The 18,636-nt window shown below is 46.7% G+C and overlaps 1 protein-coding gene across 1 annotated transcript in view; it reads right to left on the bottom strand.

Annotated features, from left to right (window-relative positions):
* MMP23B (matrix metallopeptidase 23B) overlaps positions 1 to 16,544 on the bottom strand; it is a 203,187-nt gene extending 186,643 nt beyond the window's left edge. Inside the window, exon 1 of the mRNA XM_069610146.1 lies at positions 16,166 to 16,544. Coding sequence (XP_069466247.1) covers positions 16,166 to 16,321 — 156 coding nt within the window. The 5' untranslated portion in view covers positions 16,322 to 16,544. The remainder of the gene's footprint in view (positions 1 to 16,165) is intronic.
* Between the last annotated feature and the right edge of the window lie 2,092 nt (positions 16,545 to 18,636).

Here is an 18,636-nt window from a genome sequence, read left to right as displayed (position 1 = left end):
TTAGGTGGGCTGTTGAGGCCTCTGACATTCCTCTCATCTGTTTATATTCCTGTACCATTCGCACCGCCGTACCCCGTCCCTCTGCACCCACCAACAATCCCCCAACATATCAGTCACCCTCCCATCCCTCCCCTACCAACAACCCCCCAACCTGTTGGTGATCCACCCACCCACGCCCCACCTCTCTCCCCCCTTCCCAAACAGAAACACCCACCCACCCAGACTGAATGCCCCAACTATCCAGCTCGTCCGCTACCATGAGCATGCACATAGACGGCTTTCGCTCGAGGAGCGGCTATAAGCCCGACCCTCCATAGCTGCGGATGTGTCGTCTCCCAGCAAGTGTTCAAAGCCGAGTGTGAATAAAAAATACCCTACCTGTGAATCAAGTGTGTCCCAACAGCTAATCATTCATTGTTTTCCTGCGATCTGGAGGCTCTTGGCAACATATCGAGGAAAGAGGCGGCCTCCTCCGGAGTTTGGAAGAATAATGACCTTCCATTATGCTCGATCCGCAGCCTGGCCGGAAACAACATGGCATACTTTATATTCTTATCCCCAAGTGTCTTAACATCTAGGAATGTTTTCCTGGTCGCCTGCACTTTATCAGAGAAGTCAGGGAAAAACTTGATGGTGTCACCCTTATAGGAGACCGTCCCCTTCTCCTTGGCCTTCTGGAGTGCTGTATCCCTATCCCAATATTTCAGCAGGCGGGCAATTACCGGGTGCGGCAGTGCCCCTGGGATTGGTTTCCTTCTGCTCGGCACCCTATGTGCTCTTTCTACACCACAAAATGGGGAGAAGCCTTCCAGCCCCAATCCCTCCCATATTATCTGCTCCACCAAGTTTTCCATATTCCTCTGGTTCCCCGATTCGGATAGACCCACAATCCTAACATTGTTCCTTCTTGACCTTGATTCAAGGTCATCCTGCTTCTCCCTAAGTTCTTTCAGGGCCTTTCTGACCCCATATAGAAACACAAAAGGCAGACTGACTACCCCTCTCTCTAGGTCTGGCAAACCAACAGGTACAGGTGCTGAGAAGCTGGCATATATATACAGCTATTGTTTTTTAAGAGAGACAGTTGGTGTACAAAAACCGTAATGCAGATATCAATAAATCTCTTTAATAGTTAAAGATAAAATTTCATAGAAAAAATATACACTTTATAGGCTTTATCATATCCCACTCATTCCATTCATACCAATTCACTCATTCTGTGGCATCCGGGTTCGGCAATTAACATTTTCTTAACACATATTAGTTATTTTTAATATGTATGACAATTGGAAAACACACAATTGGATTTTCTATAGGTCGACATATGTTTCGGCCCCTTTTTCCATAGTCCCATCGTTGTCTACGGTGGTCTAAATAGTCAATGTTGGGCCATCTTCAGGACAGTGATGATTAAGTAAAAGCTTAACGTCTTCACCCTTTTTCCATATGAAAAGCCAAATCTGTGGCCGAGAACGTAGTTGTGGACCACGGAGAAGAAATAAGAAAATGGAGGAGGGTATTTTCTGTATTACCCTAGTCTATGACCCTTTGCACAAGTGGGTGGAGCTTCAAATCTCTTTATCTCCATCTCATTTCATGGGCAAGTTTCAAGAGGGACTAGCTTCCTTCGACACTTGAACACGAGGTGCTTTATAATTAGTTGGAACGAAGCAGCGAGGTTGCTCGAGCGGCGTCTGCTGACTAGTAAATGAATCTAACTATTAAAGAGATTTATTGATATCTGCATTACGGTTTTTGTACACCAACTGTCTCTCTTAAAAAACAATAGCTGTATATATATATGCCAGCTTCTCAGCACCTGTACCTGTTGGTTTGCCAGACCTAGAGAGAGGGGTAGTCAGTCTGCCTTTTGTGTTTCTATTTCCCTTGACTCTCCCCGTTTACAGACCTGACCCCCCGAAAACAAAAAATTTGGGAGTACCCGCTATTATACCTTTCTGACCCCAGACATTGCTCCTGAGATTGAGGCTGTCACATCCTCCACACTGGAAATCCGCCCCTCCGCCTCATCCAATCTCTCCCCATGTTTGTCCAGACAGACCTGCATATGATCCACTTTGCATGTTAGTGTGTTGAGCTTCCCGTCCAACGATTGTATTCCCGACTGTAGTTGTGAGAACATGGCCTTAATGTCCTGAAAAGCGGCCGCGGGATCCAGATCTACCCCCGAGGCCCGGAACGCAGCTGAGCCATCCATTGTTCCACTACTCTTAGTCTGACAGGGTGTTTCAAAGCACAGCTTTGACTCTTGTTTGCTCCCCTTGCTAGATTCTGACATGGTGCGCGAGACTAGCTGACCTCAGACACTGTCCCTCTTCCAAAACTGGCCCTATTAAGCAGTGCTCGGCAGCGCCTCCCCCTCCTCCTTGCAAGAGTAGGGATCCAGATTCCCAGGTGTCTACCCGACTGTGTAGCCGCCGACAATCATAGCAGGAGAGTGAGCCAGAGATCGCCTTGTCCCACCGGCCATTCCCCGCAGATCTTGATCCAGCAATCCGGAGTTCAGGATGTATCCGTCATGTGCTCCAGAAAGCGCCAATCCACCCCCGTCAGCAAGGCAACCGGCTGCTTGAATGCAGATGTTTATGACCATTTAGGTGGTTAATGCTCTCACCAGGGTGTTCCAACGGGTTATTCACTGATCTGATGGGGTCTGGGAAGTTTTCAGAGACTCAGGAGATTCCCAGAATCCAAGCAATTCACCCCAGCAATCCGCCCACCAGGTGCTTCAGCACTCGCACCAAAGAACTCAAAACTGTGTATAGGCACTTGCAGGGTCCACCTCTACAGCTGCAGGCCTCTGGCTAAGCACCAAGCTGGGCGGTGTCATCGGGTTTCAGGTGCAGATGGCAGCGCTATCACACCCCATCCGCGGGTGCCGCAATGCTGGGCATGCAAGGCACCAATGTCCGTCACTGCTTAGTTTCCCCAGCTGGGAGACCCTGCTCAGTCAGGATTTGTTGTCACTCACCACGCTGCCCCAGTGCGTCGTCAAGTGGTTCTCGATTCTGACCTCCTCCATGTGGGTGTCTCTGCGAGGGGCCGCGCAGCTCCAAGCACCCGGGCCCACAGCCCTCACCAGTGCGCTGTGGCCCAGCGCTGTACCCGGAGCGGTCTTCCGCTCCTCTGCCGATCTCTCTCCTGACGTAGCTGGCAGGCGCTGCAGTCCAGGCTGGGGAACCCCGCTGTCTGCGTCGTCCAGCCGGGTCCAGGGCAACCGCCACCCCAGAGACTCATCACGCTGCACCGCTGCTCCTCCCAGCCAACTCTGCACTGCTGCGGCGGCCCAGCTGGATCGCCCGTTAAGGCTCCTCACCTCCGGGCGTAGGGTGGCTGCTCCTCTGGTGTAGCACCCAGTGTCCTCAGGCCCCTGGCTACCGTTGTGTCTCGTCGGGGCACTGCACAGTACTCGAGGCTCCTTCACTCCCTGGACCTGGTACAGGAGGCGGGTAAAGAGCACCGCCCTTCCCCCGCTCCGCTCTGGTAAGGCCGTCAGCAGCCGCTTCGCCTCGGCAGTTCACATCGATTTTGGCACCGATTCAGGTCAGAGTAACTTCCGGCAGGGCACAATGCTGTCGGGCACAGAATCATGCATCGTGCATCTGATTTACAGCACATAGACCGCCGGTTGATAAGCCGGATTTATGGGGTGCTGGAGAGATTCACTGACCCGCGGCCATCTTGGTCAGGCTCTCTAGAGCCCCCCCCAAAGGGGAGTATTGTTACTGCATGCAAAATAGTACCCTCTGTTCCATGAAGCAGACAAAGGAATATATGCAACCCTTCTTGCATTATAGCAGCAGGGAATAATACAGACATCAACGTCTCCATGTAACACAGCCATATACCGCATAAAGAAATCAAAAAGGGGGAACATGGAGATTGATACAGGATTTATGCCCCCTGAATTAAGCTGTAGAAGAGGCCGAGTTCCCATTTGTGCCGGATCCTGCCACAACATTACGCAACATACCGACAAAGGCAAGATATTTTATGGTCATCGATCTTAAAAATGCCTTCTGCACTATCCCATTACACCAAAACTCTAGGTAACTGACAGCGTTCACGTATCGGGGGTCAGATTTGAACACACTAGGTTACCACAAGGGTACTCTGCGTCCCCAAGTATATTTAATAGAGTAATCCAGATGGACTTGAGAAACTTGCAAATGCCAAACACGGTGATACAATATGTAGATGATTGGTGTGTAGTGAGACTGAAAAAGAGTGCAGGTCAGACACAGTGCACCTCTTAACATTGCTGACAGACAAGGGGTACAAAGTGGACAAGGATAAGTTACAATACCAGACAAGGGGTACAAAGTGGATAAGGATACGTTACAGTACTGCCAGTAGAAGGTAGTGTACATGGGGCAGATAATATCAATAGAAGGGCGCAAGATAACACCAGAAATAGTAGAGGCGATACGTGAGACCTCACGTCCCAACACGATGAAAGAGATGCATCAGTTTCTGGAATTATGCAACTATTGCAGGGCGTTCAATTACTCCACCTCTCTTCCAGGCACTCAAGGAGGTCCATAAGGAGAAAAGGGCAATAAAATGGACTTTGGAAATGAATGAGAATTTTGCCGAACTTAAAGAGGAGCTGGCCCATGCGCCAGTGTTGGCTTACCACAATAACAAAGATACATTTGATCTGTTTTCCCCTTCAAATGGCTCCGTGATGACGGCGGTACTCAGGATGAAGAAGCTGCATGGACACAAGCCTCTGCCCTACTACAGTGGTCTCCTAGACCCAGTGATGCGGGGGCACTTCCCCTGTGAGCAAGCAATTGTGGCTCCAGTGTTTGCAATAGAAAAGGCGGCAACAATAACCACAGGTTGCCCAGTCGTTTTGTACGTGGAGAACTCTCTTTTCCATCCTAGACAAATCCAAAAGTACACTCACCACACAGAGGGATTCAGGGTATGAGATTTTACTGACAAACCCAGCAATTGAGGTAGTAAGATGTTGTGTGGTTAACCTAGCAACATTCCTAGCAGAGCCAGCAGAGGAAGGGGATTATATGCACGACTTTGCAGCATATATGGACAGAATGGAAGGGAACATCCAAGTAAAGGAAGAAGAGATAGAGGGAGGGGATATGGTCTTCTTAAACGGGTTCTCGAGCATAGACCCAAAATACAGGAAGAAGACAGACTGGTGCTGCAGTAGTGTACCACAATGATGGGAGATTTCAGATTGCCTCCCAAATTAGGCTACCATCGCATCATTCAGCACAGGTAGCGGAATAAGTGGGCATGATAAGTGTGCTACGCATGACAGAGGGAAACACAGGGAACATCTTTTCAGACTCTGCTTATGTCACAATCGACCATACATTTAGTATTGACACGCTGGGAGAGAAGGGGGTTCAGGAGGAGCGACAAGACCCCGGTACAACATGCTGAGTTACTGAGTGAACTCATTGAAGCGTTAAAACTGCCAGTAGAGGTGGCAATAATAAAGTGCGCTGCCCACACAGGACTTGATCTCTCAGGAGAAGAATATGGCCGACAGAGCAGAAAAGGAAGCGGCGTACCTACCTGAAGGGACTACCAGATTATACCCAGGTGGGGAAGAGTGGGTGCCAATGGTGCTTGCAGAGGAATAAACAAATAAATGGTCAGAGAACGCTGAACCCTTTAGCTCAATACCTATTGCACAGATAATAGACCTGAGAGGGAAGCACCACAGGAAGAAAAAGATATGTGAATACAAAGGGGGTGCTCTCTCTCTCAGGCTAATTTGGTGCGGAAACAAAATAGAACAGGGAAACCAGTAATGCCTCGAAAATGGTTGGCGAGAGCATGATAACAATTACATTTTCCTGGCCATGTGTCCAAAGAGTACATGGCGGCAGGGGTGGTTTGTTCCCAAACTCCATGAACTTGTTGCAGAATTTACTGGGAATTGCATGGTTTGTCAACAGTTTCTGACAGGTGATACATTAAAAACAATATGAGGAATGCTACCACTACCAGAAGGGCCCTTCCGGAACTTGCAAATTGACAATGTCAATAAGCAAGAGAGATGTACCTCTTATAGGTACATGCTTGTCGTTGTCTGTCCTTTTTCGGGTTGGCTTGAGGCAGGATCCTGTGCACCTAATGATGCAAAGTCAGCGTCAAATATTTTGGTGCAGAAGGTCTTCTCAAGGTGGAGAGTATGTGATGAACTAAGGTCTGACAATGGGCAATATTTTGCAAATGACATATTAAAGGAGATTACAAACCTGCTTGGTAAAAAGCACCATGTTTGCAGAGAGTACGGGCTGCAGGCGAACGGAGTGGTGGAACGATTAAACAGCGTGCTTAAAGAACACTTAGCTAAGCTAACAACAACTTTGTGCAAACATTGCCTTCATTGCCTTCCCTTAGTGCTTTTCTCACTTTGCAACTCACCTGGTGCGGATCATCACTTGACTCTGCATGCAATTGTTACTGGCAGGAGAATGCATGTGCCAGTCCCTCCTGCACGTACAATTCTGGATGCTAACACTACAGCACAGATTTTGGGGGAAGAAATGCAGGTATATCTGACTGAACTCACTAAAGCAATACAATGCGTGTCCCGCAAGGTTCAACGACCAACAAACCGGCCGGCCAACAGTACAACATCCACAAGTGCACAGGACAAAGAGACTTTTCCACAAGCGAAGCCTCTCTATCCAGGTGACAAAGTATTCATCTGCAACTTCATGCAGAAGTGGCAAGAACCCAGGTTTACGGGTCTTACAAGGTGATTTTTGCAACACCCACAACATTAATGATCAAAGAAGGACGAGCATGGATTCACATTTCGAACATTTACACAGAGAACAGTGCTGCCCCCTCTGGTGAGGAAGAGAGGGGGCCAACTTGATGGGGAGTATACACCCACTGTCGCTAACACTGTTTTCTTCTATAAGGTTTTACAGGAGGTCCATAGACGAAGAAAAAATAGGTCCTACAAACATTGGGGGAATGGGAAAAAAAGATGTGCCACTAATAGGGATAGAATTATTTCGTGTTTTTCTGCTATGTCACTTTCTCTACTGGTTTCTATCGCCTAAAGAGTATGGTGGAATGCCTATAAAGAATGTGAAAAATATGCACAATATAAGAAGTATATTTAATGTAGAAATTTATTATGAAACAATTGGGGGGGGGGGCAGGACACGGCATCAGGAATGTTTGGTATGATGAGATGAAACGTGTGGGACCAATGAGGGCCAATTGCAGTTGCTATGTGTGCTTGCTGATCCCGTATGGTACAGGGACAACAAAACAATTCTTGACCCAAGAGGTAACAGCAGAAGAGGAGGGATGTCTAATGCACCTGTTTGTATATAAGACGCATGGGCTGCTCTAAGGGAAAACAGTAGAGGTTCATTGGATAGATGAAGAGGAAAAGGTATACGCTGATAATTATATACAGCTAGAGAGGATGTCCACAAAAGAAGTCACGAAGCACATAATACTAGAATATGTCATGGAGGAGGCACAAAGGGGACAGCAGTTGTTCACGACCCACAGTAGGGTGTGCTGCAAAAATTCCATGGGGCATGATATCCTATGGTGCACACCAGACCCCTGATGAAAATATGGGGTTTGGTGTTTCACAATAGAAAATGGGAACAAGGAATGGTACAGTATCGTGCAGAGGGGTTAGTGGGATTTGAAGAGGGGGTGGTGAGAAAAATAAATGACAGTTGCTAGGCAGTGTTGAATGTGCATGTATATGCTTTGACTTGAATAGATGAGAGACATCAACTAGTTCATATAAAGCATCTTACACAATTTCCTTTGTGTTTCAGAGCAGTGGGGACACCAGTAGTGGGGGAGAACACTGGCTGCGAGAAGACAATAAACATACTGGAAACTGCAGAAGGGGGCAAAGGCAGTGATGGATAAGTGGTGAGCCTGCGGATCAAAAGCATATGCCCAGTTACCTCAGGATTGGGGAAGAGTGTGTGCACTTGTCACACTCCACAAGCCTGCTTTGGTCGTGCCTTGATCAGATTTGTTACCTTTCAATTACCTTTCTGCAATTTGGCAAAAGTAAGGTGGTGAGAGAGTAAAGGGGACAGGAAAGAACCAGAAGGAAAAGAAGTAGTAATTAGATATTGGAAGAATCCTCATAAAGCTTGGATTCCATTCCACATCACTTCAGGCTATTCAGCAAAGCATCGGTCTTTCTTGCCTCATTGCTACTTCCTGGGGTGCAAGCAGCCACGAATGGCAAGTGGTTGCAGATTACCAAGTATGAGGTACTACAGCTGGAAAATGCAACGGAGGAAGTATTGAATGCATTAAGGGAAGAACTGCGTTGTTTTTGACATGTTGACAGCCATGGAGGGTGGTGTCTGTCACAAAATTGGCAGCAGTTGCTGCACAGCAATACCAGCTAATGATGCAACCAATGGGATGCTCACAGAGGCTGCCGAGGAGATATGCACTTGACAGTTGGTCAAGCTCATTGTTTGCCTGGGTGCCCGAGTGGCTGGCCATAAATTCAATATACTGTCCCCCATGCTTGTCTTCATGCTCGTTGCCTTCTGTTCAGGACAGTTGATTCTAAAAAACTAATTGCAGCAGGAAAAAAGTTTAGTATATAATGTCTGCTGTTGATGTGGGGAAGGAGGGTTGCAAAAAAGAGGGCCAGCACCCTGGAATGAATGTTGGTGAGGATCAAGCGGAGGTCGTCTTTGCAGTGGCATTGGCGAATGCAGAAGATTAGGATGCCTTTTGTGTGGCATCATCCTCAGAAGGGTGGGACTGCAAGGTAATAGATTCCAATCATATCATATCATTCCACCTTGAGTGGGTTTGAAGAAGAGGAATGAGACATGGAACGGGTAACAATACTTTGGATGCCCAAAACAGTGAGCACAGAAATGGTGGGCAAAAGATCAGTCAAAGGGGGGAATGTAGTAAAGGTGCTGATACAGCACTGTCCAGCTGCAGGAAAAAGGGCAACAAGACAGGGCACCACATACAAGGAAAGGGTATCATTGACAGCTATAATAAAGGTGCATAGGGTACACGTGCAGCCCGAGAAGCCAGAGGACAACATTGGGGGTGTGCAAGGGGGTCATGAGGGCTCTGGCTCTGTGAGTTAGGGGTGCAGGATAAATATGGTGGCATAACGCTTGGGGTATCACAGCGCTGTCAATGTCAGGTAAAACCCACAGGTAAGTCAATCACATGAAAGTGACACAGATGACCCCTGCGTGGTAGGCCACGTGGAGAATGTTATGTGGAGACTGTAAGGCAGTGGGGACTGGAAGAATGATTCAAACTGGCCATTCCCAGCAGACAGAAGTCCCTGGGAACGGAACCAGCTGATACATACAAGGTCGGCGAGACAGGCTTGCAGGCGCTCTCTGAGACCAGGGGGAATTAAAATTCACACAAATATTTTCAGGAAGGCACACACCCACAGAATGATCAGTGGTTTCAACTCGCCCTTTGGCAGGTGGGTCTGGGAAGAAGGATGTGGAATGAAGGGGCGATCCGCTTTGTTTTTGACATGTTGACAGCCATGGAGGGTGGGGTCTGTCACAAAATTGGAAGCAGTTGCTGCACAGCCTCACCAGCTAATGATGCCACCAATGGGATGCTCACAGAGGCTGCGAGGAGATATGCACCTTACCCAAAAGAATGACCAAAGAGACACACGTTACTGAATCAGACAGTTGGCCAAGCTCATTGTTTGCCTGGGTGCCCGAGTGGCTGGCCATAATATTCAAGATAACTGTCCCCATGCTCGTCTTCATGCTCTTTGCCTTCGGTTCAGGACAGTTGATTCTAAAAAACTGTAATTGCAGCAGGAAAAAAATGTCAGTATATACTGTCTGCTATTGATGTGGGGAAGGAGGGTAGCAAAAAAGAGGGACAGCATCCTGGAATGAAAGATGGTGAGGATCAAGCGGAGGTGGTCTTTGCAGTGGTATTGCTGAATGCAGCAGATTAGGATGCCTTTTGGGTGGCATTATCCTCAGATGGGTGGGACTGCATGGTAATAGATTCCACCTTGAGTGGGTTTGAAGAAGAGGAAGTAGACATAGAATGGGTAACAAGACTTTGGATGCCCAAAACAGTGAGCACAGAAATGGTGGGAAAAAGATCAATCGAAGGTGGGAATGTAGTAAAGGTGCTGATACAGCACTGTCCGGGGAGGCGTACCTACCAGCTGCAGGAAAAAGGGCAACAGGACAGGGCAACACATACAAGGACAGGGTATCATTGACAGCTATAATAAAGGTGCATAGGGGACACGTGGAGCCCGAGAAGTCAAGGACAGCATTGGGAGTGTGCAAGGGGGGCATGAGGGGCTCTGGTTGTGTGAGTTAGGGTTGCAGGATAAATATGGTGGCATAACACGTGGGGTATCACAGCGCTGTCATTGTCAGGTAAAACCCACAGGTCAGTAGATCACATGAAAGTGCCAAAGATGACCCCTGCGTGGTAGGCCACATGGAGAAAGTTATGTGGAGACTGTAAGGCAGTGGGGACTGGAAGAATGATTCAAGCTGGCCATTCCCAGCAGACAGAAGTTCCTGGGAACGGAACCAGCTGATACATACAAGGTCTGCGAGACAGGCTTACGGGCGCTCTCTGAGACCAGGGGGAATTCAAATTCACACAAATATGTTCAGGAAGGCACACACCCACAGCACGATCAGTGGTTTCAACTCGTCCTTTGGCAGGTGGGTCTGGGAAGAAGGATGTGGAATGAAGGGGTGATCCGGGAAGAGCTAATCAGACAGTGAGTTTTGGTTTCCCCAAAAGGCAAAACGTATATTGTGCCCTTGATGAGGTCTACTAGGCCCCTCATTGGTCGAATGCTGTGTGAATGTCTCCCTTCCCATCAGCTCAGGGTGTCTCGTGTTTTTCCTATGTGTGCTGGACAATGGAAGACAAAGTTCCAGAGGTCAGCACGATTACTTGTCACTTATTAAAATGAATACATGGGGTGGAGCGAGAAGGAATGTGGTGCCACAGGGGAGTTGATGAACAAGTGGAAAGGCAGGACTGTTTGCTCCAATCATCTTCAACTACCGTATGTCTAGCTATAGGGGACTGACATGATCCCACAAACAAGCTTAGTAGTATGTTCAATAACTTGAAACACTAGTGGCAACTGTTTCTCACTATGCACATAATGTACTAACTGTACAAGAGATTTGACCAGAGTGGGTGGTTTGGTCAGCTCTAATCAACCAGTTGTGTATCACTGTGCTGTTTGATTTTTGCTTGCCCAGCTGTAATAAACAGTGTTACTCCTCGACTGGTGTATGTGCCTTTTTGGATTACTTCCGGTTTTGTGCCGATTACGTGCTTGTGTAGGACCCCCGATACAATAACATAAAATAGCATATAATATAGCAATTATAAAGTGCCTACAGGAGATGGAGAAGCCAAAGAATTCATGGGTAGAACTGAGTCAGAGCTGAGCGGAGGGGTCTGGCATGGCTCTAGAAGCCAAACGTGAGCCGAGTCAACAAAAGATGCATACTTTGCCATCTGCCACCCCACCCACAAACTCCAAACCCATAGCTGTCACCCTGCCTCCCTAATCACCCACAACAAAAACCCATTGCCTGGCATCCTCTTCCCTTCCACCCCAACACAAAACCATAACTGATGTACTGATGTTTTGCTCCCATAACAGAAAATCTATGCCTGGCATTGTGATGCTGGAAATGCATTCGGGGGACAGGGCCTCCGAATCCTTGTTCTTTATTGCTGTTTATCATGTGTTCTAACTTGTTTTCTGTGCAGGAGTTTATGTGGGACTCCTGGCGGTGCAGCTCTTCCTGTATGTGGTTTGGTGAACAGACCCTTGGGATACCCTAATGGCACCCATGGCTGGGAGTACAACCCTGTACTCCTAGTGTATGTTTTTGGGCACCTGTGTGTGACCCACAGAGCAGGGTATGGGCTGATGGCAGATCTGTGCTGAATTGACAGGTGCCCTGAGCATCCTCCATTTTGCGATGCCCAGGCCCTGTCATTGGAATCGGTGGATTCCTGATAGGAAACAAGATGGCCTCTGTGGCCTCTTACTTTCTATCCCCTGTTACCTTACTTTTCCTGAAGTCCCGGGAAGCCCCGACTCTGTTCCTTCCCCCTGACTGGCTTTTGGGTGGAAGTTCCATATATGGTAGTGTGGGGAAGTGCCGACCAGACTGGCTGGAGCCTTCCCAACGACCAGTTGTTGTGGGTACTCCTGTGGGGTGGGACCTGGGTGAATGGAGTGTGAGACAAATACGCATTCTGTGATATGGGTGTCTAGTATCTGGTGTTTGACACAATGACTGAGACAGCCCTGCCCAAACCTGGTATGAATGAAGTGTATAGTGCTGAATGGCAGTGCGTTTGTCTGAAACCACATTCTGTGTTGTGAGTGTCTGGATTGAGAGGAATTGCCTGAATGCAGTGTGTGCCTGATTGGCTGCCTGACTGCCTGAATGCCCTTCTGAGTGATTGGTTGCCTGAGTGTGACCCAGCAAAGTGAATGGGAGATCAACAGTACATCTGGGGTCCTCTCGCTGCTAGAAATCATTCTGAAGCTGAAGTTGCAACTTGATTCCTGCTGTCAAAACTGAGCCAGAAGGTGAACAGCTGTTCCCTTCCATGTAATCTGAAAGCTGCTGTGTCTTCAAGAACTGATCCAAGAGAGGACCTGGTAAGGAGACCTCTCCCCAAGCTATGAGGGACCATTGTGCACCAGCTGACCTTTTCCAAAGCTCTCTGGTAGACAGACCTGCGAAAGGCTGCCGACCGGAGAAGGGGGCCGCCGAGGAGAACGTAGAGAAGCACTGGACAATCGTTCACCGTCGATGACCGCTGTCGTCGACCAGAGCCGCAGTGCTCCCATTGCCTAAGAACAGTTAATCCAAGGACTCCCTTGTTCATCACCGTCAGCCGCTTTCGTCCTGCCGGAGAAAGTCGAGGTCTTCGACAACCGAGGAGAATCCGCTGGTGGGTTTCCCGCCACCCGAAGACCTCAGAGATGCCGACAAAGCTAATGAAGCCAGCCGTCGTCACGTCCCGTTTGCTGACGCCGATGACGCGATGCCCTTGCTGGGCCAAAGTTCTTCACTAACACTTTGCGGCAATGACCCATCGTCGTTGAGGTGCACCGCACGCCTCCCCTGTTGCAGGACGTTTTTGATCACTCGTCAACTAGCACCGCAAGGACCAAAGCTGCTGCCTCAACGACATTGTTCACCTTTTCTCCATCTCGGAAGTTCGACGACCCGTGGCTCCTGTCTGAAAGGGAGCACACTCAAGAAGGGCCCGTCGATTCCCTGACGAAGAACTCTACAATACAAGGTACATTGGGTTGCAGAGCTATAGAAGAAGATAAGACTCTACTAGACAATATATGGACTGGGCTTGTAGTGCATCTTCATTTGCAGGAATGAATTTGTTTCCTTGTTCAAAATAGCAGCGTACACACTGAGTGTACGCTGCTCTTTTGAACAAGGAAACAAATAAAATATTTCCGGACATTTTTACTTACCTTTGTAGATTACGCCCACTTAATTCAAGAGGGAAACCTGCTTCAACACCGTTGTACCATTGAAGTGGACTGCTGAATATTGTTCAGGTAAAGCCCATAATCACGTAAATTTCTATTAATATTTTGAGGGAATTACCAATTTATATTTTGCAAATCAGGATTAAATTCAAGGTCTGTTTCATTTTCGTTTTCAGCTGCAATCAGTATTATAGGAAATCTTGTGCCAAAAAGAGCTGTCTAGCACTTTGTGCTATAAACTAGCAGCATCAAGATATACCACAATCCACTAGTTCCATAGGTAATTCATATTTGACTTACCTTCCTACTTCAACCAAGAACTGCTGTACTTCTAATGATAAACAGAATTACTGGAAGAGCATTTGTATGATTTTTACGAGGCTAAACAGTAATTATCAGCTATGTTTTGACTAGCCTAAAGTGTACATTTTGGTTATGCTATGTTGCCGAAACTTATAGCTTCAGTAGCGATAAATTAAGACCCATCTAACAAAAGTCTTTCATTCTTTTGTCTTTGTCTGTTTTCCCCATCCCCCTCTCTGGGTTTTCTTGCCTCCGAACCTTCCAGCGTAGGAAAAAGAAATCTCCAACTGTTCTAAACTAAGCAAATGATTATTTTTTTGTTACATAAATTGTCCTTATGTCATTTGGTTTTATGCCCTGAGGACGACCTTTATTTAGGTCAAAACACGTGTAGGCGGGTCGTTGTGCTTTTTATATTGGCATGTCACTGTACGCTTTATACTTTTCAAATTTGAATGTTGTACCTCGTTCTAAAAACACTTGGAATACATATTGTTCACCTGTATGAACGCTAATACAGGAAAAAGTATAGTATCAAGCTGTATGAAACAATAATACAGAAGTATATACATACTTACCTTGACTCAAGTCTGGTTTTTTCACCACCACCTTTTTTCAGACAACTTATTATGAATCATCTTAATGATTAAATGTACAAAGATGACAGGACGATAGAGCGCAGTCTGTGAGGTTATTGCTTTCATCTCCATGTTCATTGCATAGGCGACAGTGGAAAATCGCCTTACTTACCACACGGCTGCAGATAGCCCATAATCCATGCGCATATAACATATCCCTTTAAGGCGTGCGCATACCCACCCAGGGGATTTCTCTGTTTCCACAGTATCATAATACATATGTACTTAAGAACCAGCCTGCATCACCTCCTGAGAAGCTAGGCCTTGATTGCTCGTCCATTGCTACCGAATAGAGAATCTTGGCTGGGGTCCTCTGTGCCTCTACTCTGCTGTATAGAGAGCAGGAGTACAGACGCCCCCCAATGGTGCATTTCCTTACAGGCATCACTATTTTGGAAGATACGGCACAATTAAATTAAATGATTTGTTTAATATCACACACTTCTTTAAAATGAGATATGAGCCCAGTCTGCACATCTTTTCACACCTCTGATATAAATAGGTGTTTATGTATGGTTTTGAAGAACTAAAATAGTGCTCTTTTTCACAAAGATGACTTTGGAAGTTCACAAATCACAATATACACCAACCTGACAAATATAAAATGCTATTAAAGAAAATGAGTGATAGCTTAATTTTTACCACCCTAAATGGCTCTCTGCATGTACTAGAATGCAAACAAAAGTTGGCTTAAACAACCTCCTTTGTTTTGCATCTGTAATTTGAAGACTTAGACACACAACACAACTGCTACTTGCAGTGTTTGTTTTACTCAGTCTTGGAGCTCGATGGTGGGAGATTGAGGACAAAAACGAAGTTGTATGGCAGATGGAAAGTCTTGTGTCTAGTCAGGCATCCTCCTTGACGAAAACCACTGCCTCATTCACATTCTGGGTACCCATAAAGCAAAGGAAAATATCCCAGACAAAAAACCCTCATGTCCACTAAACAGTGCAGTACATAATGTTTTTAACTTTTCCATATGGAGTGAAACTTGACTCATAACAGACAGAACATGAGAAAGTTAAGGGATATTTCTGCCTGTGGTGCGCACGATACAAGTGATCGATATTTGCATTATCTTTGGAGCAAACACTGTAGTTTAAGTACACAGGTAACAGCATCCATTCTCAGTCATCCCAATTATGGCAGCCAAAGGAAATATTACCCATTTAAGTACAGTGATTTGCTCAGGATCACATAACTTGGTCAAGTGTGGAAGCCAGGTTTTCTGGTTGTAAAGTTTGCACACATGCTCCCATGGCATCTTTAGTTTGTGCAAGTAGATTATTGCATGCAGTTCTTTTAAATGCCACTGGGTGGCAGCATGCATTTAATTTACTCTGTGAAGGTAATGGAGGATAAGGTGATACTTGGATAGGCTCTAGTGGGACTCTTTGACAAATGCGCTCCAGCTGAGCCACGCATTGCTCTACCGGGGTGGAGCTGGCTCTCGCACCCCCATCTCTAACCTACTGCAACTGGTTTGACACTTTGAAGCACTGTAAATTGCCGGTGTTAATGTTCTGCAAAATATCCGTGCCTAGCTCGCTTCTTCGTGCAGCTTTCGTGGAACAGGGCCAGGTGACAGCTATCTATCCCACCACCCTCGCTGCACCATTATTTCTCGCGCCCAATGCAACCAACACAAAAACGATCCACTTACCTGGATTCGCCTAGACTCTAGTCCAACAGTCGTGGCAAGTAGTGAGAAGACAGTCCACGTGACAGAAAGGAGGGGCACTTGCCCAATCGGTGAGCGCCAAGACCGACGGACTGACAGAGGCCAACTCAACTCAGAGTGGGTACCTCGTGCCTCCATATGTTCCCCTGGGGTCGGAAGAGCAGCCACAAAATGCTCTTGGAAACTCTCCCTCGGCAGGCCTCAGGCGCTCCTGGAATCGATGCTCCCAGCTGTCCTCCAGTGTGTGCACTGCAGAGGCCCTGTGCGAAGAAGTCAGGTTTTTCTTTTAAGAAAAAAAAAGGACGAGCGTAGGCTCCGTGCTGCCGGCTTTTAACATTGCCAAGGGTCGCTCCTGATATCTCTGCCAAGAGGGTTTCAGATTACGTGGATCTGCTTGTTGGGTTGCAGCTGGGCCTGCACGCAGTCCGCGCGGTATTGGTGTCAGCGATGTGCGCATCTGCCAAAGTCAGCAAAATGCGCAGAAATGCAGAGCGATACTTTTGCGCCAGCCCCTGTCAAAAGGCTGGAAGGTGTTACAGCGGCCACGTGGGCGACTGTGCGCTCATTAGCAGAATTCTGTTCGTGGAGAATGAGGATGGCATCATGGCAGCGATGTCGGGGCCTTTCACATTTTTCAGATTAAATGGTCCCCAGCGCCAAGTGGTTTCATCTACGGAACATTGCGTTTTTTTACCCGTTCCATTCTGGTAACGGCAATGCTGCTTCTCCATTATAAATCTGTCACTCTGTGTTACTGGAGTACAGGTTGTGTTAAAACCCATGTGGACCCCCGCAGGTCAAACACTAGAATACCCCCCAGACTGGCACAAGGAACTCCCAAACTGCACCTCTGTGCCAGGCAACAAAACCCTCCCCCTCAATATCAATAAATCATTGCCAAACAAATACAGCTGGTTTCATCACATTGTAATTCAAGTACTTTATAGAAGAAATCTAATGTTAAAACACAGCTACTGCTGCTGCCCAAGTAAATGGTTCTTCTGTCACCTGCTCTTAGGGAAGGCCTTGCTGGAATGCAGTTTCACACTGCCGACACTGGCATAATGAGGGCCCACAGACCAGTGGCCCTGTGTTGTAGCCACCTCACTTGTATTTCACAAAAGGTAACAGTAAACTAACCATATGAATTATTTTCTGATAGAAGGTTATCATTTCAAGGTGGACAGTCTGATACACTCTTATTGTACTGTCTCAAAATACCCCTATAAGAAAGGCAAAGGGGACAAATAGCATCAATGAGTATTCCTGTCTGCTTTGCATTAAATCACAGAGCATTTCAGGAATATACCAATAATCAGAGATCTCTATATCTCTAAAATGTTTGTAAGCATGAACCATACATATTCATTCGTAAATCTTGAGTTTTTGACGTGAGGCTAAAAATGGCTGCAACATCAGCCACACAAATGCAGTATAAGGGCTCTCTTGATTCTTATTTCTGCATAATTTTAGATGAGGAGGGGCTGGGTCTCAGTCTGCGCATGCCCAGTCCCCAATACAGAAACATATTTAGGAAATTATATCTTTAGACAGGAACAGATACCCTACAAGAGACACCCAATAAAGAGGGAAACATGTACAGTAAGGATTGCACTACTTACATACGTTAGCCGGACCAGTAATAAGATGATGAAGCATTTTAAACAAAACTGGCTTTTGATACGTGGTGTAGGGTCCACAGTTCCTTGCCCACTACCTCCTCACCATTGCACACGCCTGAGGGGTTACTTCTGCAAAAAAGAGCAGGCCCATGATTTATCTAACAAAGCTGGCATTAGCATCTCTTAGTAGTGCTGGCCTGCAGCTAGTGAAAATCATGGTGTGGTTGTGTAGAAAGGGTGTTTAGCCTAGTGGATGCACAATTTGAGTCAACATCTTTGATTGCTTTATGTGTTTACGTGTGGGGGCAGTATGGCACACTCGTTAGAGCTATATACATAAACAATTCCAGTGTGTTATTGTATGACATGGGATACATCAGACAAAAACAGTCATATGTGATGTTACATAGAGGAGCAGCACATAGACGCCTTAACAAACGGGGGGTGACTTGGGCAGTGCACAAATCATTGCTGCACACACATCACTGCATTAATTTGCCACAGACTATTGTCTGCATGGTGATACACAATGAACCCTGCTTTCCTAATAAAGGTGCCAAGTCACATGGAGGAGCCACCTGGCAGTCTGGCAGTGATTAGCATGTTAAGAAAATGAAAAGTTATTTGATGCTGAGCGGATGCTTTTAGTCCACGTCCCAAAGCAGCCACTGGACCACTTAGGCAAGAACATGACTGTTGTGCCATATGTAGCTAAAAAGTAATGTAGAAAAAAAGTTTTGATGTGTCAAATAAAAATACATGAACATAAAGAACATAGTTTCAAACATTTTCTGTGTGGCACGTTAATTCTCTTGGAAGAATGCATAGATT

This window comes from Ambystoma mexicanum, chromosome 8 (assembly GCF_040938575.1).
Source record: "Ambystoma mexicanum isolate Mex_15411 chromosome 8, UKY_AmexF1_1, whole genome shotgun sequence".
NCBI lineage: Eukaryota > Metazoa > Chordata > Amphibia > Caudata > Ambystomatidae > Ambystoma > Ambystoma mexicanum.
Note: the sequence above shows the minus strand (reverse complement) of the source record. Positions and strands in the feature narration are given on the sequence as shown.